The sequence below is a fragment of the Anomalospiza imberbis genome, chromosome 3 (genome assembly GCF_031753505.1).
Source record: "Anomalospiza imberbis isolate Cuckoo-Finch-1a 21T00152 chromosome 3, ASM3175350v1, whole genome shotgun sequence".
Lineage (NCBI taxonomy): Eukaryota > Metazoa > Chordata > Aves > Passeriformes > Viduidae > Anomalospiza > Anomalospiza imberbis.
This window is the reverse complement of record NC_089683.1, coordinates 15,065,197-15,089,577: the sequence shown is the minus strand read 5'-3', so window position 1 is coordinate 15,089,577 and position 24,381 is coordinate 15,065,197. Positions and strand designations below refer to the sequence as shown.

Genomic DNA, 24,381 nt, shown 5'->3' with positions numbered 1-24,381 from the left:
ACAGGACTTATAACTCAGTTCCTGTCAACATCTCAAAAACAAAGGACACACTTTTAGTAGTATTCAAGTCTACCTTAAAGAAACAAAGAGAAAATTAAGTTACTCATTTAAAAAATTGTGAATCCTAATTCTTAGAAAAAGATAGAAAATGACACCATGAAAACAGATCAAGTAATATAGTTCTTCAAAGTTTTGCTCCAAAGACCCACATAACTAAACTTAAATTTGCCTGTGCAAGGAAATTAGTAAGTCTCCCAAGGATGGAAAAAACACATGTATTAATCATCTACTGACAGAGAAACCAAAGGACAGGTGTGCTACTCTGAGCTCAAATAACTAGTCTGGAAGATCAAGGAATAAAACTGTAACATGAACGTGTTAATAACATTAAGTTTTCCTTAATAAAAAAAGCCCTGGAGCAGTTGAAGGCTGACACAAGTCCTCCATTTCATATTTTCTTCATTTAAAAGGTAGATTAAAAAATAAACAAAACAGTCAACAAAAACAGATTTAGTGACCTACATACTTGATTTTTAGAAAATGTAGTAAAACGCCCTTCAATTATGCAACACTGGCTGTGCCAGCCCCTCCTGTCTTGCCTTTAAAAAGGCACGGTGTAAAAAAATCAGACCAGAGTGTGAGATTTCTGTCTCTATTTCTAAGTAACTTCTTCTCACTACTGTCTAACTTTTCTATTGTCTAAAGTAAGTATTTAATGCTTTGAAATGAACTACAGCTTGTCAACTAAAAAAGTAACAACAATATTTCAGGTGTTTTCAACAGTCTTCAAACTCAAAGCCATTGATACAAACTGGAGAGGTTCAGCTTATTTGAAAAGCAAATTTAAACTGGGCAGTAGCCTTGTAAATAAATTTTAAATTTACATAACAATATTTCAAATATAGAACTTATGTGGATTTATGCTTTTTATTCATCATTTGGGTCCACCCGCATACTCATGTCACTGTGAGTGCAAAACCCATAAAAAGGTACCAGCCAAACGAGTTCAGGCAGACTCAGGTAACAAAAATCAGGGGATGGTCACACAGGAAGATGGTTTAGGGCAAGATTTATGTAAATCTTCACTGGAATAGCCTACATGCTGCAAAAATATTAGATAGCATTAGTCAGTATTTAAGTTTGCAATATTGTCTCTTGGTATTATGTGAGATCTAATACAGAGTGCTTATATTTCTTAACTAAAAATTACTTGTCTGACTTCAGAAACATGAATTCAGTACTCACAGAGGATTCTATGAGAGATTTTTGAGAGAGTAAAAAATAAGTATGTTTCATTTTGATTTACAATATGTGCAAGAAAACTCAAAATAATGCTAGCTTGAACAAGTTCTAACATTCATCACTGGTGACAATCAAGACAATGAAATAACTTTTTGGCTAAGTTGGATGTGAACTTCTCATGTGCTATAGCTGTCAGGTTCATGCATCATGCACACCTGCATAAAACATAATCTCACTGCACAATTTTCAGAGAGAAGCTGAACTTTACCTTTAGTGACAGAAGGAATGCTTTTTGCATCTGGATTATTTAAATTGACTAAGTAGTCAATTCCAGTTTTAAAAACTCATCACATTTCGAAAATATGCGAGTTTGTGTTCCCTAATCCATTAATTTAAAAAGACAATAGAGAAAAAAAAAATGCTTGAAGAGCTACTCTCTCAACCTTACAAAGGACAAGGTAAATGGAAAGAAAGTGTTCCTCTTCTAACTACAGCTAATATTTTGTCATAAATAAAAAAATATTTGTTGTCTCCCTTTGTTATTCAAAGCATGGAACAGCACAGTTAACAAAATGTGAGCTGGGTACGGCTGAATTACCACAACAGGCAATTCACATCCAAAGAACAACATGACATAACTCATGTACAAAATGCCACATCTCTTTAAATGCAAAAATCTAATAATGTAAATAAATATATCAGACTACAGAATTGTTTAGAGGGGTATACTATTGTGTTTAGACATGCAAATACAACATGTATATATATTCTATTCCACAATGAGAAATGTAAACTCATAAATCGCCATCCTGAACGTAATCAAGATTGTACACAGTGGATATAGCAGTGGGGGATGACCAGAAATTAACAGAAAAAAATTAAATTTAAATTAATTTAAAATCATTTAGCTAAATGAAGACTTTTTGGCTCAATTAAAATATAGTTAAATATATATTTCAATATTAATAAATTTTATAATTTCTCCAAAACGTGAATAAAATTAATTAAGAAGTGTATGTATTTTTATAGTCTGGTCAGCTATTCTGCATGTAAAATTTACATAGGTGTCCTACTATTTATCTTCTATCAGGACAAGAAAATCTCTAGAGAACACACTGTAGAAACTAAACCAAGAGGGAAATGCAGGTGTAATTTTCTCTACAATTCCCTGACACCAGAAGGCTTGCTGCTAAGTCTCCCTAAAACCAATCTGCAGAGATAAAACATATAGTTAAACCTACAGTTAAGCCTTTCAAGTGGAAAGCTTATCCCATGAAAAGCTGCATTTGAAGGGCATTGAGCAGAAGTTACAGCCAAGAGCCATACTGAAGTCACATAGTATCATTTCTTTGTCAGAGCAGAGAAGAATATTTAATGCTATGTCACTGAACACCACATATTAAAGACACTAATGAAATATTTCACAACACAGCAAAGTTGTTATCTTAAAAAACATAGTCCCTATTTAGGAATTATTTTTCATCAGCTATCAAAAAAGGCTCCACCTGAATCTTCTGCAGCCACTAACCAGTTTTGAAACCAGTAGCAAAAGGCAAAGTACAGGTTGTTTTATAAGTAATTCAACATGTTACATTAATGAATTATGGTTAACCTAAATTTACTTTATTGTGACAACTCAGACAATGTAGATATGAATTTCAACTGAAATACCTGAATGGTACCAAACAATTTTGTCTTTAGGAGCAATATCAACAACAACTTGTATTACTTACTGGTATATAATAGATATTCATTTTAGGGGCTTCATTTGCAGTCATTAGCATTCCTAAAAAGAGATTTCCACATTTAAAAATATTGATCAGAAGAGGTTAATACCATTTGTAAAAAAAGCTCATAAAGTACATATTCTTGGCTTGCAATGGACATTAATCAAGACCTGGAATAAATTGTTGCATCAAATACCAGAGAAAGAAAGGTGTGGTATCAGCATAATTAACAAAGCTTAGTTTTCTATATATTCATTCACTTTTGTCCTCTATCTTAATTATTCAGCACCACTTTAAGCAACATTAAACTCTGACAAGTGCAGGCTGCCAACTTTCATAACAAATGTGAGCAGTTCATCCCTTAATACTGCTTAGAACAAATCCAGTTAGCATTGCAGTTAAAAACTACATTGGACATGAAATTGCAGTATTAATACATTGGTATTACTACATGTGGTTATTTGTTGTTTTGTTTTTTTTTTAAACACACACCTCAATAGAGCCATAAATCATGGCATGGTTTACACCTTCATTCATATTTCATCTTGGGAAATAAATACAACAGCAGCTTCTCGACCCAAAATGAGATACAGGATACTGTGGCTTCAAAAGGAGTAATCCTAGTGCTATAACCAAGCAGGGCAAATGTAGAATTTAAAGTATCTATGAATATACCCAAGAAACACCACTGAATATAAAAAAAATACTGTAGGAATACTAAAATCTGCATAAAATCTCCTACTGCCAATCGACTTCTTGTAAGTTCAAAATGAAGAACACTCTCAATTTCCTTCTACATAAAAGAGTAATAAGAACATCTGCCATATACTTTTATGTTTATCTCAATTTTATCTTTCCAATGTAGCTGATCAACAGGTAATACAGAAGATTGATTATGAAGAAGAAAAGTGCCATCAAATTAGATAACATTCTGATCTGAAAGAACTGTAACATATGCCACTGAGACTATGAATAATTGGGTCAATTACTACACACCCAGAGGGCAGAAATTTAATTTACACCCAACTAGAGGAATGCAATTACCATGGGTGGAGTAATCCTTCCTACCTAATCCTTTTATTATAACTACACAATGCTGCTGGACTTACAATGTCAGAAAAAAGGGGGCTTGCTTTCCCAGCAAAGCAAGATATTTTGGAAAGCTTAGTCAGCAAACAGACTAAAAAACTGTGCTGGAAAGGTTTGCAGGCAATTTAAGGAAAAAGCAAGAATTTATAGCATATGCTTGAACACATACACACACACACAGAGTACTCCAGTATAGTATACAAGTTACATGCTCCCCTAAGAGCACACTCACTAATACTTCATAAGACTAAGCATCTTTCCATTGACTGAATAGGAATCATTAGAAATAAGGACAGAAATTAATTCTGCAGATGCTTCAAGGATGACGGTGAAGTAAAACTTCCTCTTTGAGTATTCCACCAATAATTAAAGGAGGACAAAAGCAGACTTCTGAACAGTATATGAGTGTATGTGACAAGGGAAATAGAAGAATGAAAGTTAACAACTCTTAAATGAGAAGTCTATTCCATGCATTTTTATTGCTTCAGCTTGTTAGTTTTAATAAATTTTTATGGGAAGAGACCACACCCTAACAAACTATATAACAGCCTAGAGTGATTACTGTAGAAGGGAAATAAAGGAGAGCCTGTTTTCAGAAATTTTACTAAGACCCTCTCTATAAAATGGTCTGCAATACAGTATCATGAATGTACAAGAATGAAAATGGGAGTATGAAGTGATAATATGTAGGAGCGGCAGTTTTAGAAAATGCAGATTTTTACATTTTAATTTTTCTTACAGTAATTGGACACAGATTTCTATACACTGAAGAGACTGTCGAGTTTCATTTATATTCCACAACTTAAACTGACTAAAGCTAAATTGACTCAGTAAGTGGTAAACCTTTTTCTCCTAGCCCCACTCTGTTCATGTGTGATCAGAGGACGATATTCAAGGAAGATATTCGACTATTATGACTGAAGTTTGTCATCATGTAGTTTGGTCAAAGATACACAAGGGTTTGCTTCCCAGGAAAGGTACTAATGCTGAAGCTGGTTGGTAAAATAGTTTAATTAAAAATGCCTAACTATGACAAACTACCACCAAAAAAAACAGTTCACAGTATACTGATCTTGAGTTTACAATAACTGATAGAATTATAGAACCATAGAACAGTTTGGTTTGGATGAGATTCCCATGGGCTCAATTCTCAAACTAGTCCAAGTATGCCTGGATGGCATCTAATCCTTCAGCTTGGTGTCATCTGCCAGTTTGCTGAGACAGTTCAATCCCCCTGTCTATGCCATTAATGAAGATACTAAATAAAGCTTGTCCCAATATAGAGCCCTATGGGACACCACCTGTCACTCATTTCCATTTGAACATTGAACTGTTGACCACTACACTTTCTGGATGAGACTATCCAACCAATTCCTCATCCCCTGAATAGTCCACCCATCAAATCCTTATCTCTCCAACAAGGGTGAAAAAGGGGTTTTGCCTTTCTGAGCAGTAGTGACACATGAAGTGTTAAAACACAAGCTAGGCAAAGATCTCCTGGGTTTCCTGTGTCATGCATCTAAAGGGGCTCTGAGAATGCTGGAACACCAGTAAGAGCACTGAGCCCAACTCATACTGATACTGAAATCATATTATATTTCCAACTTTCCATAACTGCAAGTCCATCTTACTGAAAGCATTTCCTTATTTTCAAATCTTCAGTCATGATTACTCCTTAAATTCTGAAGAAGCATGAGGTGGTTCTAAGGCATCTTAAATGCTGGTCCAACAGTATTAATGACGACCACGCGATGCACCACCTCTTACCCTCAATCTCTCAGTTTCCACTGCAACATGCTCTAGTTTTTGCCCCACTGTCTCCATGTGACTATAAAATACAACCCAGTTTTCTTCCCACAACAGTTCTTACCAAAATGATGAACCTGTCCCCATACAGACAATAAGAAAAGCAGCACTGATTTAAGCAGATGTGGGACACAGAACTGGCCTGCACAATCCAGATCTCAATCACAGACATGTGAAAAGCAATGCCCAATAGCAACATTATAGAGACACGTGCGTTCAATTCTTTGTGCTACAAGATTTGTCCTGCAGAGTCTCAAGAAAATCATTTCTGCAAAAGCACACGAGTCATGTCCACATACCACAAAGGCTACAGAGCATCCACAGCTGAGTAATGCCCATCCTTGACATATTCAAACTTGACCTGAGCAACCTGATCAGACTTCAAAGCTGGATCTAACTTCAAGTTGGCCCTGCTTTGAGTAGGAAATATACCACTCTCAGGGGTACCCACCGACCTAAATTACACTATGATTGTACATTGACAAATAACTTTTTTCTGTTCCACTCCCTGTGGTGAGCTCTTCATTGATGCTGTGTGGACATTAATTTGCTGCCGCGTTCTCTTTTAGATGAAACCAATAAGCTCACAGGTGAAACCTGGGTGAAATGCTAAAAATAATTCATTCCAACAATCTCTCTCTGCAGCCACCATGGATGAGGGTTTATCTGTCTCCAAGGTGCACAGTTCACCCTGTCACCATGCAGTAATTCTCAAATACACCCACATGAACTCCTACATTTAACCAGGGCACATGGCATGTACTCTGCTCATAAGGTCAAAAATGTCCACTCTCCTATCAGGGAAGAGTATTTAATTGCTCATCTTAACAAAAAAAAAGGGGTAAAAAAGGAAAAAAAAAGAAACCTCCAACCCATTCTTAACTGAAGTTGGCAGAAAAGACAGATAAGTTTTAACTTGCTAGAAATCTCACACTCACTTATCTACAATCTTAAATTTGAGCTGCTAGTATGAATCAAAGTCCAAGTTGCCAGTCTGTCTTTACTGCTACCTCTCTCTAAAATTGGGATAATAGCAGTTTGCAACTCAGGCAATGTCTTTTTCTAGACTTTTGCTCTGTGCCATCCTAGTAGGCCCGACTTACTTCATCTCTTCCAGTACTGCTTTCTACAAAGGAAGTAGGTGTCACATCACACTTAAGAACTAAAGCAACTCATTTTAAGCAAGAAAATTAAGTCCAGTTGCAATCTGAAATACAACCAAATCATATATGCACATTCAACCATCACTTTGTAAAATATTTTTACTCATAAATTAAGTCCTGGAAACCTTGGTTAAAAGTGATCCTCAGCTTTGATCTCTAAACATAACATTATGAGATGCAACAAGTCTGAAAACAATCACAAAAACCATGCAAATTTGTGCACTTAGAAACCTACACTTAAAACCAAAGTATTAAACCTAAGGGATGGCACAATTTAGGTGCTGTATTTAAATCATGGAAAGATCGAATTCTTGAAACACTTGAACAAAAAGTGTCATTTTGCTGTAAAGAGATTTTTCCTACCTCTAGAAAGCAAGCTCTAACTCATCTGGGACTTAGTCAAGACAATAGATGAAAATTCCTATTCTTACGAAATGAGTCACTTCAGATATTTGAAGGAGTAAAAGAAGTCAATCAATTAACAGCACAGCAGCTTCTAACTGCAAAGAGGCTCCTATATAATACAGATGCAGTGGAAACAAGGACACTAACTGACACATAACCCTTTATTCCAAGCTATGCCATAAGGAGGAAAGCAGACCTAAATAGTGTCACCTAAACAAAGACCACACCGTGGGTTAACAAGCTTTTTCTTTTGAATTTAGCAAGACATTACTATACTTAACATACCTGAATTTGGATAAAGGCAGACATCATTTATATCATGTTCTGGCTCCATTGAAGTAAATATCTTTCCCTGAAATTGTAGGAAGAAAATAAATAATAAAAAACTCCAGACAATATAATTAAATTCAGTAAATCTAAACATTAATAATAGCTACTATAGAAGCTAAGAAACATGATGGACTAAAGATGGAACAGACTTTGCAGAACAATAAAATTTTATTAATATCTGAACATAACACAAGGAAGACAGTATTGTCTTTTATCTCCAATTCAATCTCTTACAAGGAAGAGCAGCCTACTGGTAACTGAAGACACAGCAATGTACAGTGGCACCTCTAATTTCTCAGTTTACACTTCTGTATTGAAAATATATGTCAGATTTACTTTATTTTATGCAAAAGTGGGGCTGAGGTCCACAAGTTCTGAGTAGACTGTCAGTGTAATCCTCACTTTGTTAAACTCTGAATGCGGCAACTTTAAATAATTTTACTTTGCTAAGTATGATTAGCTGAAAAAATGGATTAGGAGTGGAATTTGAATCTGGAGCTTGGTTCTTCCACTTGTACTAATGTCTACATGAAATGAAATATAGCTCAGTACTTTATTTATGATTTATAAACTCATTATTAAAGAGGTCTTGATATAAAATAAAAGCAGTAAGAGCATACAGTGGTATCTAGCTTAGATCAGAATTGAAGTTATAAAGGTTACTTAAGAAAGAGGTAAAAGCAGGAAACAATGTTCTTAAAATAATAATTGGAACACAGTCTGAAAAACCCAGACAAAATACAGGTGCTCTTAAAAGCCAACACACAAAACAGCCAGTAAAGGAAGAGTCTAACAACTGGACCACATAATCTGAAGCATGAGACTACATGCCTACCAATTCTAAATGAGGGACAGGAACAAGGTAAATTTTGATCCTGTTCCTCTTTTTTTTCTTTCCCTGCAGCAATCCCACCTACCTTTCTGGGCCCTTCCTTTCCCTCTTAGTTACATGCTGTTACCCCACCCACCTCTGGTCTCTCCCTGATGATTAAGAGGAGTCCTCCTCCACCCTGGCCTCAGCAGACAAAAGCCTGGTGCTCCCCACCCCAAGGCACGTCTCAGCATGGGGCTATTCTGGTATCAAAGCCATATGCTCTCCACCCGCAGTCTGCCTCTGCACTTGGTTCCTGGCCAGAGATAGTCAGGAACCAGCATCTGGGACAGATGGAGCCAGCTGGAACATACTCTAGGAAAGAGTCCAAAGCTATCTTTGCCTTCAAGCAGTGAGAAACCCTCCCTTTTCCCACCAGAGGCCACCTGACAAGCCTTACAGTGCTTCCTTCTCAAGGAGGGAAATATACATACCTAGGAAAAATGGAGAGAGGCCACTGCAGATGTTTTAAATAATCACCAATAATTTATTTGCTCTTTCAAAAAGTTACAATTAACTGCAGAGGAGCTTACAAAAAACTACTTGCGATCACAGAAAAAATAAAAGAGGCTGTTGAAAGTTCATGAAGCAGCACAACAATACTGAAGTGACTGCCTGAAATAATTAGGAAAAAAAGTCTCTACTACAACTCTCTTTATGTTTCACTATAAAGTTAGAAAAGCATAGATGAAGCATGTTTTTCAGAAGGAACACAATAACTACAGACATCCCCTCAAACCAAAACAAGTTACAATAGTGTTACTATAAATCTATGGGGTAACAAAATATATTGCCCCATAGATTCATAGTAAGGTTCATTGACAGAAAGATAAGAACGAGGATGGCATGACATAATGAAAAGAGTGCTATGAAAATTAGAGATTTCAATTTCACTTAGAGGTGCAAAGGGCAAGGATAAAGACATTGCCCATTGCAACATAATCCCCTAAGACAGTGTTATTAAAACACACTGTTATTTGGCTCCATACATAGTATCTGCTTCGGTATCCAAATAGGATCCTGTGAAAATAGGCAGCACCTGGTTTTAATAGGTCTTTAACAGACCTACTTTTGAAATTAACCCTATTTTGAGCAGGGAATTGGAATGAACACGTTTTCTCTGGTGAAAAAAACCCTAACTGCATGTATTCAAGAACACTGTGAGAAATATACAAACCAAGACAATGGCTAAGATACTACTTTTTATGTTTAAATCCTTCTCCTGAAAGAAGCCTCTTGGCCAGACATGTACAAACAGCTAAAAACCCCCTAAGACTACATCTTTATACCTGACAGGCTATTGAATAACTTCCCAGATGCTGATTTAGTCAGACAGGACAAAATGCTATGTAAATTAAGAGACATTAAACCCTCAACTTTTTACACTGAATTTCAGTTTAATTAATCAACCTGCACAAAAACCACTCAAAAACAACACATCAAAATAAAACCCCCAAAAACTCCCAACCCAAATAAAGTAAAAATTAAAAAATCTGAATGCAGTAACATAAAACTACTTACTGTATCTTTGTTCCACATTTTTATGATTCGAGTATCCGCAGAGATGATTAAATCCAACTGATGCTGGAACTGAATTGATTTAATAGGAAGGCCATAGTGGTGATCTTTGACTATTAATGGATTACTAGACCGGAGATCATATAATAGGACCTTGAAGAATAAGAGACAAATTAAATTTATAACATTGTAAGATCATGAGGAAGTCATGCCTTTGCTAAACATGATCTTTGCTAAACATTTAACTATATCTGAGATTTTACTTACATAGGCAGGATTTACATAAAATAAATAATTGTGAATTCTGAAAACAACTTATTAAGGGAGCCCAGTTTATTCTAACCAGGTATATTAACATCAGCATGTTTCCATTTAGAAAAATTAATTAAGACTTAATAATCTTTCTAAAGACTTCTTAATTTCTATTGATAAAAATAAACTTTTTTTTGTTTCAATACTCTTAGTATTTCATAATTAGTAATATTTCACTTTCAGATTCTTGTGTTGTAGTTACATGATTTAAATTTTCAGACTCCCTTCCAGATTCAGTGAATATAACTTTCCTTCAGTGAAACACCACAGAATGTAATTTTTTTATGTCAAGGAAAGTAGAAAGTACAGGCCCTGTCTTCCAGAAACTTGTATTTTATTTCCAAAATTTCCTATGGAACTTGAGAAAGTTAAATCTTTCATATGTAAAGTGTGAATAACAATAATCTTTGGGAAAAATAATATTATCAGTTTATTTATTCAGAAACACCATCTACAACAAAATTTGTTTGACTTGTACACTAACACAGCAAACAGCAAATACAATTCTCACACACATATCTGTTCTTGAAGAAGCTACCATTTTCTAAACCCATGAAAATACTGATGAAGGCAGGAAACAATCCCCACACTTCCCTTTACAAATATGATGGTAACAATAAATGAATTGAAATGATTCTTCATAAAAGTAACAGTTGAAAGACAATAACTTCTGGTTTTCTAGCCAACATCAAGATGAGGGAGAACATGTATGTTGCACTGAGATGGTACACATAGTCCCAAAAAGCAGCAACTTCCCCACACGCTTGACTCAAGTCATAAGAAAACTGCAAATTTGCAGTTGTATAGTATGTAGGTTATGATGACTGAAAGTGGTACCTACAAAATTCTGAAGAGTACAAGCATTTGATAAAATTAAATTGCAGTTTGACTATTACTACTCTATACATGTAATTTATGGTCTCAAAAATACTTGCAGTAATAGATATATACTGCACTCAATGTATTGATAGACTTGGATTGGGAATTTCAAGAGCAGGATCTCCTAAGAACTGTGGTAGATGAAGTCAAATCTACCTGCCCAGTAGATGTTCCAACAGCCATATTCAAAGCCCCATCAAATTTCAGTGCTGAAATGGATGGCAAACCTTCTATCCTGCAAAGCACAATGTTTATAGTTAGGCATTCTTTCAATAAAGCCTGCAAATAATTTTTTTAATGTTAAAAAATAGCTAAGCAAATTCTTACCTAATAGTAACATAATTCACAGGTATCACTCAGAAATACTACTTCAAAAAGCTGCACTGTTTACATTCACAACATGTATTTGTATACAAAAATAGCCACTACTACTTAGATCAGTGTCTAAGAGAACTCCTTTGTGATTAAGAAAATCCTTTATTCACACTAGCAATGACAAGAGAACAAGCAGGTCATTTTAAAGCAAAGTGGCATTTATTTCTAAAACAACCAAAACTTCTGAAAAATCCAGAACAACACAATTTGAAAAGGTAGCCTTTACTCACTCTGTGTCTGCTGTCACACTGCTTAACGCACAGTCCAACATCCCAACTCGATTTCTAGTTCTAGGATCCCAGCATTCCACTTTACCCTAAACAGTTTAAAAAATATGGTTCAAGCTTATGCAGTCGAGTCTGAAAACATTTAAATAAAATTATGAATTCCTTGGTTGACAAGAGTTGTTCTAATAATGACATACAGGATGCACACATTTCATTTGTAGTTTTTTCTATACAATCTAAATCAAAATCACTAACACTAATTTTCTTAAGATTAATGGGGTACACATGCCAGCTAGTTTCTACAGATGGCTACACTGCAAAATGAGAGAACATTATTTTCGTTCTCGTCTGCAAAATCTCAAGTGCTCAGCAACCAAATAACTCCAATATTTTATCTGCACTATGCTCTGAAAAGTCATCTTTAACATTATCTATATCTACTATAGCAAATGAGACCAATTAAATTAATTGGGTTCAATATTTTCTTCTTATCCTTCTGCAAATTAATATAAAAATGAAACAAACACTACTGCCCTTTTCATAAAAGGAATGCAAACATTTACCTCAGCCGTCCCCATAGCAAACAAGAAGTGTACAGGATTTATGTCACAGACATTACTCTCTCTACAACAGAAAAAGGAACAAGTTTAATGACCTCGGAACAATTTAACACATGAACAACTAATAAGATTTCTGTAATCATGTACTCTACTGTTCAGCCTGGAAAAGGAAAAGTTGGAGGGAGGGAGGGACAGATGGCAACAGCTTCCCATACTTAAGGGGAGCTTACTAAAAATCTGGAGGCAGAGACAGTGCTGATTACTTCAAACAGGTAAGGTTACAACTGGATGTAAGGATAATATTTTTATGCTCTGAGGATAATTAAGCACTGGAATGTGTTAATCACAGAGGCTAAGAAATTTCCATCTTTGAAATTTTCAAGACCCCCCTGAGAAATTTCATCTGAATTCATGTGACTGTGCTCTGAACAGGAGCGTGGGCTCTGAGGTTCTCTGCGTTCCTCTGCCCATATCCACCACCTACCACCAAGCCCTGCCACATCACTCTGCTCCACTATATTCTTAAACAACTCAATAGAACTTGAAGAAATTGCCTCAAGGTGTGCCAGGCTCAGATTGGATACTAGGAAAAATTTCTTGACTGAAGGGGTTGCCAAGCACTGGAACAGGCTGCCCGGGGAAGTGGTTCAATCACCATTCCTGGAGACAATTAAAAGACATTAGATGAGGCATTTGGGGACATGGTCTAGTGGTGGACTTGGCAGTGTTGGGTTAATGTTTGTGCTTGATGATCTTAGAGGTCTTTTCCAATCTAAATGAATCTCTGATTCTAATTATGTCAAAAGATCTTTGTGATTACTTATGTTCTATAACTTACATCTCCAACATGTACTGTCTGACCAGTGGTCTCCTTTATCTCACCCAAGTATTCTGTTTCTCAGCAGGGCACTCAAGAGCCCTGTATTTCAACAGCAGTTCTTCCAAAGTACAAATATTTCTTTCTACACCACTTATCCCAGCACTTTCAAAGTTCTTCCATTCAAAGCTCTCTACCTCTAATTCTGTAACTCATCCAACTCCCTCACCTCAAAACCTTGTCACAACTTCAGTCACTTCTCTCTAATCCAGATTTTACTTTACACCCTTACCTCTCCCATTCCAGGATTTCCCCTTTTTTTTCCTCCTGTCGCTCAGTTTTTGAGTTCCATTAAGCTATTCTGCCCACCGAACACCAGCTGCTGCCCACCAACAAGCCATTCTATCTAGTGAAGTCTGTTCTTCTCATCTGCCTCTCCCCACATGAAAAAAGCTCAGTTCCTACTCTGGTAGGGTTTTCAAAAGAATCAGACACATGCTGGAGATATAAAATTCTCTTTGGGCTACTTCAAGAGCAGAAGGACAAAGACATGTCTGGGAAAGTACATACCCTGTGGGTAGATCTCTATATGATGGCTAAATTGAGTAATAATGGCAAAGTTTTAATGAAATGCTCTTAAGATCAAGTTATATAATACCTATTTAGTCCATATTAAGCAATTTTAAAACATCCACAAAAGAAAATTCAATTAAACATAAAAACTAGAACAAAAAAATTACAGAACATAAAATGAAATGAGACTCATACTCAGCATATGTTCATTTTCAACTCTGCAATTTGGGCAGCGTTCAGAGAGTACGGGGGGTGAGCATGCTAGAAGTCTGCTTCCACCTGGTGGAAAGAAGACAGGGGTCATGCATTGCACAGAACTTACGAAGCTTCGGTTTGCAGGGAGTTCAGAAATCTTCCTTGTTCCAGATTTAGCCTGTACACTTCAGAACTACAAAAGTAAAACCCAAAATTACTCTTGTGCCTTACAAATACTGAAAAACACTGCTGTAAATTTGGAGGTATTGTAAGGATTCTTATTCACAGCCTAATTTTGCCAAATATACAATTTTCAGAATTTACCATTTACAACAAGACAAATATATACTTCAGTGTTCAAAATACAGAGAAAAATGTGCACATTCCCCGTTTATTTATTATACTTCAATATCCTGCCAATTATTATTTTTCCAGCCAAAAGATACATTAACTCATTTCTCAAGATCTTTTAATTTCCTGTGATTTAAGTTACATCTTGAATTTCTACTAACTTGGTTTGAAACACAAAGGATCTAATTTTATTTTTACTGTGTCTTTTCAGAAACCAAATTATGTAATCTAACTCACACTTCACAGCAATAAAACACCAAACAGGATAGGAAAAGTTATTTACTTTACTTAAATGCTAAACACTTTTTAAAATGATACACTGACATGCAGTTTTAAATACAAATTTGCAAATACATGATATACATGGTTTAAGAATAAAAAAAAAAAACAGCTTAAAAATAGCATGGGAAACTGGATTAATTTTAATCTTCCCACATTTTCCGCTCTTCACCGTTTTCCTTGTTCATTTGGAAGGAACTGTCACTTCCTCCACTTCTTAGCTTTTCTAATACTTTAATGTTCATTTTATTATTGGAAAACACTGCTAACAAAACTAAAACAAAATATTCCACTTAATACCTTGCTCCTACGAAATACAGGTCGCACGATGGGTAGTGGTAAGAGAAATCTCTACCAAATTTTGGTATTCTCGTCTTGTAGTAATGGCCATGTTGCGAATGAAACTCCACAAATCTGCCACACTGCAAGAAGACAATCTGAAAATAAAATTAAAAGCACTGAAACATACAGAAACAGACAAGTATCTCCCCAACTTGTCTTACAGCACAAACTTCAGTGAATTTTTTTTTCAAACTCATACAGCCTTATCACAACTTATTCAAACAACTTCTACTAAAATGATAGAATCAACTAGTGCTTCATCATTCTCACTAGCCACAGCAGAGTTTTATTAATATACATTATATAAATATTCACAAGAGTAAATGAGACACCCTGAAAGTGACTCTGCCGTCAGAAACAACACAGTTAGCTCATGCTCTGCTGCACTAAAATTAAAATTTCTACTTCCTTCAAGACACTACAGTTAGTGATTTCTTCCAGGTACAAAGCTGTGCAGACACCAGTATGTTCACATGGCCTAGGGACATGAGCTACACATCCTGATGCACAACAGCATTCCAATAAATGACACCAACGATCTTTCTGCATTTTTCTTCTTTGCCAACTGAATAAGAAGATTGTTTCTTTCTGAAACTTAGACAAACAGCTCAGTCCTGGAAAAACCTAAAGGGAGGCATTACTAGAGATCTCAATCTACCCCAGTAAATACAATAGGCCAGGTCCTGCTGTTACACTCCTTATGGCAGGTTAAGATGGCACATACCCACAGGAAGGGATTCTTCCCACTCCAGCAACGGGATCACCCCCATCACCCATTGCATTCATGCTGCACCTCAAACCACGGCCAGGCCCTGAGCAATGGAGGAACAGCTGGCCTGGCCAAACTCATGCCATGCATGATAATCACAGCCAAACCTTTGTCTCTGAGCCTCATCCCTAATGAGCTTGGATTAGAAAAGTGACACTTTAGTTTGGCTTGTGTAGTACATGCATCTTCTAAAAACAGTACATAGTGAATATCTAAAATTTTCTACTGCATCCTTATTTGCTAGAAATGCAAATAAGGATGAGAAGCTCAGGGAAGGTGAAGGACATAAGTTACTTTAAATCTGTCATCTTTATTTATAAATTTGTATAATTGTCTTACTGCTAAAAATTTTCTATTTAAACACAAATTTCTACAATATTGGACTTGAATATATTCGTGTTCTCTTTCATTAGTAGTGGATATAGCTCACTGTAAATCATGTTTGTCTTTTCTTCTTACTAAATTAATTTTGGCCACCACCAGAAAACTATAACCTAAGGGTAGCAAAAGCATTGGCACTGGTGTGTGGCAAAAATACTATGTGGAAATGCAGGTCTCCTGGCAGAAGGCTGTGGGAAAAAATATACTACACTCTCTCCCAAGTCTAAAACTTAGTCCAAGTCTAAGACATTTATGCTTAAAACTTAGAAAAGCATAGAAATGTAACTGGCCTTATGGGTATTAATCTGTATGAAAGAAAAAAGGTGCTCTCACTGTGAAAATGCAAATAAGTCTCAAAGCAACCTTACAGGGATGGCAGGAACAGATCTGTAGAGACACTATATTCCCTGGCTATGAAAGGATGCTGAGAGCACCAAGAGGGCTACCAAGACTGACAAGGGACAGAATACAGCACAAAAATAACCCTCTTTCCAGTAGCAACAGTAAAAACTTAAGATATTCCTGGGCAGGTTTAACAGGAACTAAAAATTCTTTATGACAAGGTAGAGCAGAACTGCAACAATTTATTCAGTAAATCCATGGAACCAACATGCCTGCAGATTTTGACAGAACTGTTCAAGCATTAAAATGATATTTTAAGGTCCCACTCTAATTGATACTTCTATGATTCTAAAATTTTCAAGTGTAATTTCTCAAATATCATTCCCTCTTTCTAACATGTCTACAAATTATGACTTGATGCTTATTTTTCTTTCTGATGATTTCTTAAGTTTTAGTAAAATAAAATTGAAAACATAAAGATTGTATGAGGCTGAAAAAGTACGGCTTCAGCCTGAAATACAGCACCCATTTCAGCTGAAAACACACACACCTCTCTGTTCATAACCAGTCAGAAACATTTGGGAAGAGAACATGTTCCTCAGTCTCCCAAATGACTATTTGGTATGTAGAACCAGAAACATTTTCCACCAGACAGACAAGTGGGAAGCTACTATAAAGTATCAGCCATTACCTTCTGCTACTTGAATTCATGCACTTCCTTGGAAATCTCACAGGAAAAATGCAAAAAAAAAAAAAAAAACTACAAGGCTAGATGATCACGTCTCTGATCAAATAGCAGTATTTATTAAAACAAACCTATACCTGAAATGGTAAGGTCTTTTCACAGAAAAAAAAAAAAAAGCATAAAATAAACACTTAGGTGATTCCTTCAGGTACAGCACTTCATTTAAAAATAAAACTAAAGAAAAAAGATATTACTTCTCTCCATAATTTTTGCCTCATTCAAATGCTCATCATCATCATGTCTATAACAACACTGACAAATCAGGTTGTTAACCTACCCATAGCTATCCCACCTTTCAAAAACAGCGTATATGTGCATCACTTGTCACAAGGGAATGTGACTAAATGTTAGCCCAGAAAGAAAAGTTAACTCCATTTTCACATTATTTTGCTTGTAGGACAGATCACTATTTGAAGTTTTTCTCTCCAACAGACAAAAGACTTAGAAGTTGTAAAGTAAATTATAGTAGAAAGAGACAAAGAAAACAAACAAAATTTTAAAGGTGCAAAAAATGTTTATCCTGTTTGCAGTTTTTTAAAAAACATTTTTGTTCCAAAAGCCATGTTGATTGACTGCCTTTACTATATATGAAAATGCATTTTAATATACACACTAAACAATTTTTTCATTTATACACTGAAAACTACTAAACATACCTTTGAGTAATCATCTGATAAAATCTCAAACGTAACCACTAGAGGAGAGAGCAAGAGAATATTGAGTCAACAAAGCAAGCAAACTTATTTGCAAACATTGGCATAATCCTGAAAACATTTACACTCATGCTAATCTTTAGTCATGTAAGTATTCCCCACAGGTGCCAATGCATAATGCAGGCATTAATCTTTAGTAAGATCTCTAATTATGTAACTTGATTTGCAAAACCATAAGTAGTTTTCTAAAACTTTAGAAACATATGAAGCATCCTGTAATCTTTTTATTGTTCTTGTATACTTGACACGTTCCTCAACACAATGCTCAACCATGTATTTTATGGGTGTGGGAATGTCTAATCAAATAGTTTTCAGTGAGTGTGTGGCCCATGGAACTTTGGTAATCCATCAAAGATGATAAAGAATTACATATGTTTGGACATATATGCATAAACTTGCACGTGCAGTCCTTCCAAGGGGTCAGCACTTCCACAAAAGAACTTAAGGCTCAGAAAAAAAAAATCACAAATGTAAAAGCTACTACTTGTACTGAACATTACCATATTGAACTTTGCCTAGTTGTAATTGAGCTGAGTTGGGAACATTAGGGAGTAGCTGATTCAGCTAAATTGGTTGTATTTAAATGAGATAATTAATTTAAAGTTAACTAATTTAAAGTTACCTGAAGTGACTCTATGCTAGACTTAAAATTAAACATACTTCTGCAGTCTACTAAGATGCCAGTTCAAAAAAATTTAATTAGCAGCAAGCATTTATGATTACAATGACTTCCATTCTTTTAAAGAGGGTTTCACTCTTGCCATACCTTCCACCCCCCAGCCTCTCTGAAACCCTGCCTAACAGTGCTCCTTCACCCTACATGACTCCTTGTAGTCCTAAGGCAGAGAGCACAGAAACACCTCCATGCTCTTATTACAATTTTTTATTTCTTGCATCACTTTCACACACATCAAAGTCAGACCAATTCAATTCTTCTATAATGAATGTGCTCATTTTCTCATTGTTTTGGTCACCCCTACATCCCAGCTTTCAGTCATCAGTTTTCAAACAAAAAAACCTGAAATAACAACCCTCCCACCCCTCCCCCAACCCCCGCAAAAACAAACAAACAAACAAACAAAACAAAAAAAAACCAAAAAACAAAAAAACCCACAAACTAAACAAACAAAATAACCCCATAATTCCTGAAATCTAAGCACCCTAAAAGCTCAGAGCTGTGGCAGCTCCTGCCCTGCTCTCCCAGCTGATTCTCCCTTTCCCATTGTCTAGGTGGCTCCTTATTTTCCTCACCACAGTTGCTCTCCCACCAAATTAGTATCAAATAAGGTGTAATTAGGGCTTTGGCCATGCTACCATCTATCCCTAAGTACCTTGTTTCCAGAAAACAAACAGAAAACCAAACCAGCAAACAAACAAACCAACACTCCCCCAGGAAATTCTCTCTACCCTGTAACTCACCTACTCAGCTTGGGCTCCAGAGAGGAAACAGAGTAACTCACAGTGCATTCTCCTACCCTACTGCTTCACAGAACAGGCAAGAAGGGAGATCTTGCCACCGCCCAGCCTTTGTCCTCATCACATCCACCAAACAGAACAAAGATTTCAGCCACATTCACCCTCTGAGCCCAACACTTTCTGGCTCAAGGTAAATCTTACATCACTCACACCCTCTTTTCCAGGCAAGGAAAGAACTTTGAAATCAGAATAAAAGGAGAAAATTCAGAGATGAAGAGTAGATGGTTTTACTCTAGATTCTTGTGGTCCCCTGAAGTACATTCTGTCCCTCAGCACAAGGAGCAGACTTTCTGTTTGAGTCCAACCTGAATTATGTATGACAGACATGTACTAACAGGTACTATTATGTACTAACAGCCATGGCTTATACTGACCTTCGGAATCTAAGCATCTTTCAAATTTCTGGGATAACTGATAGGTATCAAAACAGCGGACCCTGGGTTTGTAAGTTCCTGAAAGAGTAATTTGATGTTGAATTAAATAAAAAAGTTAAACAAAAACATAACACAAAAGCCTTTTTTTTTCAAGTATAGTGTCTTATATATACAGGCTTTACTGTGTTTTTACCATAAGTCTTCTGATCTTCCCAAAGCCTCTGTGACTGGAAAAACATAGCTACACAAACTTACAGCCTGGTTTCTGTGAGCACCCCATTAGTATGCAGGTTCTCCTAACAACCAGATATGTCATACAGAATCTAGTAACACCTTCCAGTAAATCTGAGAGACCAAGGCTCCTCATGTTTTAACACCTACTAAAGGATTCATGTCTGGATCCCATTTTGACAGTTACAAAATGCAGATTATCCTCCTCCTATAAAACAATACTCAAACAATGATGTTCAGAAGTTATTTAACATACACACACTAAGAGTAATTCAGAACTTAGCATTTAACTGTATTATAGACAGATTTGTTTTATTAGGTTTTTATTTGTATTATAAACCCTGGCAGCAGGGGGGTTGGATTAGATAATCTTCAAAAATTCCTTCCAACACAAACCATTCTATGATTCTAAGAATGCATGTATTCTAAACAGAAGTGTTCCATAGCACCACTCCCAAGACAGCCATTCTATCACATGTTAAAAGTAAGCTTCCAGCAGAATGTTCAGTTCCACACTTTAAAATGAACTCTTAACAATTCTACCTGAAACACTAAGTCACTCTGCACCCAAGACCACCTAGGACTTTTGGCCTCTATTAGAGAGACTGTTAACTCACCAACTGCCATAATATACTGTCCATCTCTTGATACCTTAATCTTTGTGCTAACCGTGGGCATTTCAAAGTCTTGAATAAGTTCGATTCTTCTACGGATATCTATAAAGAAAAAAAAAGTGCAGAATTAGCACAATTCCATCAGTCAAAAAAACTGTAACAGTTTCCTCAGGAAGCATGTTGAGCTAATTGAGTATAGGGAATATCTTTTACAGATATTACAACTACCACATTATAAGCAGTTTAACAGTCTGCTAACCCTAAGAAGCAGACTACCCCTGCGCAAAATAAATCAGTACTCCAAGGTAACTGTGTAACAAGTTATCATACAACATAGTAGCAAATAGTCATTGCACACTTTCACAATTAAGGCCTTGTATTCTATACCCTATTACCTCTATACATTTTTTTCTTGGTTAAGTTTCTTGTATAACACTTCCAGTGATTCCAAATAGCCTTTTTTATTTTCTGTAAGAAGCTTAGGCTATAATGATGTGGTCCTGCTCTCTAAGATCAGCACAGCATCACAGAGGAGTTTATGGTCTGATTTTAACGTAAGGGACAACATGGAATTCATCCATCGTGCTTCTGTTACAATCCACAACCCAAATATTTAATGTCTAAACTTTAAAACACCACTGGTTATACGGTGTTCACCTGAAGCTATATGAGAATTTTAAATACCTATCTGTAGTTTAATTCTGTAGTTTTGATATTATGACTTAGGGATAACGTCTGTGTATCAGTCAGTGAGGAATCTCCTCCGGGACTGCATGTTATGTATGTGGAGTAGCCAAATATTGCTGAGCACCCTTCGAGGGGAAAACTCACCCACATCTTTCTTCTGTAAAGCTCTTTTCTTCCTGTCAGACAGCCACTGCAAGCAAAGGTATACATCAGTCTTGAGCTCATTATTCATACAGGAACCCGAGAATCAAAGTTTATCCAACCATTTGAAACATAAGACATTTAGGCCGCTAATTCTTTTATTCCTTGATTATCTTCCAATTTCCCTTCCACTGATAAGTTTAAGCATTCCACACCAAGACAACGTACAAGGTCGTGTTGCTTGCGGGTCTGTGGAGCAGCAGCGCTACAGCCAAAGGTTCACTCATTTAAACTGCCTTTCCAATGTAAGAAACACTCAGAGCTGTTTCTCGGTAACGATCCCAATACAAGAGCACATGGACCGAGCCAGACCCAGCTCAGCCAGACCGGGCCGGGGCTCGGCCCCCGCGCCGGCACCGCGCGGGTCCGGCTCCCGCCGCGGGACCCGGGCCGGGCCGGGCCGGGCCGGGCGCGCTCCCCCGCCGCCCTCACCTCCGGGAGGCTCCTGCCGGCGCTCAGGCTGTAGATCTTCACCTCGTTGAGGCTAGAGACCTGCATGGCCGCAGCTGCGCCCGCCTCTTCCCGGGCAGAGAGGAAGCGGAAAGCGAAGCGCTTCCGCCAGCTCGGCCTCGCCCGGCGGCGTGCGGGGCCCGGCGGGGAGGGCAGCCCGCGACCGCTGCTCTGGCCCTGCCTCCGCCTCACACCGGCGACAGCGGGGAAGCACAGCAAACCCGCAGGACAGCGCGGTCCGCTGGCTCCGCAGCTCACAGCAAAGCAGCTCCGCAGCTCACAGCAAAGCAGCTCCGCTGCTGCCTCGTCCCTGGGCGCTGCCCACGGTCCCCGCGCCCCGGAGCGCGGCGCTGCCACGAGTCGGGATGGGGGCAGAGGGCAGGAGCCGGGGCAGCCGTGTGCCCTCTCCGCAGGGCCCGGCCTGTGTCCGGACACAAAAAGCCCTGTCTGCCCCTCAGGAGTGTCCATCAGGCAGGCTGTGGCGTCATTCTCGATGGTCTTCATGTGAACTCAGGAAGGCAGGAGTTGTTCCTGCAGCTTTAGAGGAGGAGGTTAATTTTTCTCACCCTGTGGGAAGCCGTATCCGTTAGCCATGGAAAACTGAGTCCCGGATTTGCTGATCAGAACCTTGCTAGCAAATGCAGAAACACACATGCTTATTACTTTGTAGCATCACTGTTGAAAAAAAAGAAAACCAGTATTCAGAATTGCAACGATTTTGTTCCAATTTACAGTACCAAAAACAAGGACTGAAATGATGTATATCCAGTCCATACACACGTTGAAGAAACAATGAAAATCGCAACTAAATTTTTAACAACGCATAACTCTGGCACTGAAGCAAACTGAAGCAGTTTCAAATAAGTCTTATGCATGGTGCTCCCTGAATGGTGTATCACAATGGTGATACCAATATCATGACTAAAAAGAGCTCTATTCGGGGTTGTATTAGGGGGTGTTAAAGCTGAGATTCTTGGGAGATGAGCACACCTAAATATAGGTACCTATAAGTTTAAACTAGGTGTTTAAGCTCCCATTTCAGAGAGCTAAGGCTTTACTTGCTTATATGTCGGTTGTCTAGTGACATTTGAGATGCCATGTGGTATCCAGGGCACCTGGACGGGGCTGACACAAGACCTGTGGAAAATCCAAACCCTTCTGCAGTGTAATGTGGAGGGAGGAAGGATGTGCAGGGACATCTCTGGTGGCACTAGAAGCTCAAGCAGCTGAATCTCATCCCTGGTAAATGCAGTTAATTAAGCATGAAGGAGTGCGGTGTAGCAGCCACTGCATGTCTTCTGTTGGGGTGAGTATGATCAGGTTCCACGGTCTGATTAGAGTGCCATGAGCTATTAATAGACATTTAAAGCTGAATTGCTGAATTCACTGAATTGCTGAGTCCACAATTCTGGATATTGTAAGGAATCCCACACATTCATGGGGAGTTGGTTGTTATGGCTTGGGATGTGCAGAAGACCTGTGTTATCCTAGAACAGCAGCTTGAAGGCCCAACAGGATATTCCAGGGCACTCAAAAAGCATTCAAAGGCATTCAGCAGCATCTGATGTCTGAACCTACAGAGAATTCCTAGAGGTGTAGAACACTGGAGATAGCAGCTTTCCTTCTAGTGTCAGTGTCATAATTGTCTATGTAATTAATTCTGGTTATCTGTTTGAGAAAGTTGTCTTGGGAGATACTTCAAGTAGGGTATTTCAATACCCTTAATGATTGTTTGGAGGCAGAGTTTTTCTCCTTTAGTGTGGCACCTGAAGAAGTACTCACAAATACTGAGAGAGACAAAGTCACAGAAAAGTTCATAGCTTTGGTGGATCAAAGGGAGCAGAAAGACACGTGATGATCATGAGGGAATTAGACAGCTCTGAGATCACATGGCACCACATGCAGGGCCAGCCAGGGAAATGAGCTGGCAGAGCTGTGTTACCACCAGACTGCAGCATGATCCTTGTCCCTCAGCATATGCTGCCTGCTCCTTCACCTTCACTGCTGCCTCATCCAGCCTAAAAATATGGTATGGGGTAAAAAGAAGAAAGTTTGAAAAGTCACAGTAAACCAAGAAAATATAATGGAAAACATTCAACAGGACATTGTTTAGACACTAACATCGTTCATGTTTTTCTTCTTAATTTTCTTTTAAAACAATAAGTAGCAAAAAATATTTCACTTTAATAATAGTAAAAAAGCTATATGAAGGGGGAAAAATGGCATTTCTGATGTAAAAATGTTCAGGAATTAAGTAATGTATATTGTAGAATCCAGAAATCCAACAACCCTATGGCTTGGATTTTACCTTATTTGTTATAACAAGCATGTGTGCAG

At 37.5% G+C, this 24,381-nt stretch overlaps 1 protein-coding gene across 1 annotated transcript in view; it reads right to left on the bottom strand.

The window, feature by feature from the left end:
* The window catches only part of NOL10 (nucleolar protein 10), a 52,964-nt gene extending 30,810 nt beyond the window's left edge, over positions 1 to 22,154 (bottom strand). The window contains exons 1-13 of the mRNA XM_068183460.1: positions 22,027 to 22,154; positions 21,538 to 21,583; positions 20,710 to 20,808; positions 19,862 to 19,939; positions 17,955 to 17,992; positions 15,020 to 15,156; positions 14,217 to 14,282; positions 12,508 to 12,568; positions 11,948 to 12,033; positions 11,499 to 11,577; positions 10,155 to 10,304; positions 7,718 to 7,784; positions 2,976 to 3,028 (exon numbers count right to left, since the gene is read on the bottom strand). Coding sequence (XP_068039561.1) covers positions 2,976 to 3,028; positions 7,718 to 7,784; positions 10,155 to 10,304; positions 11,499 to 11,577; positions 11,948 to 12,033; positions 12,508 to 12,568; positions 14,217 to 14,282; positions 15,020 to 15,156; positions 17,955 to 17,992; positions 19,862 to 19,939; positions 20,710 to 20,808; positions 21,538 to 21,583; positions 22,027 to 22,092 — 1,026 coding nt within the window. The 5' untranslated portion in view covers positions 22,093 to 22,154. The remainder of the gene's footprint in view (positions 1 to 2,975; positions 3,029 to 7,717; positions 7,785 to 10,154; positions 10,305 to 11,498; positions 11,578 to 11,947; positions 12,034 to 12,507; positions 12,569 to 14,216; positions 14,283 to 15,019; positions 15,157 to 17,954; positions 17,993 to 19,861; positions 19,940 to 20,709; positions 20,809 to 21,537; positions 21,584 to 22,026) is intronic.
* Positions 22,155 to 24,381: the final 2,227 nt, after the last annotated feature.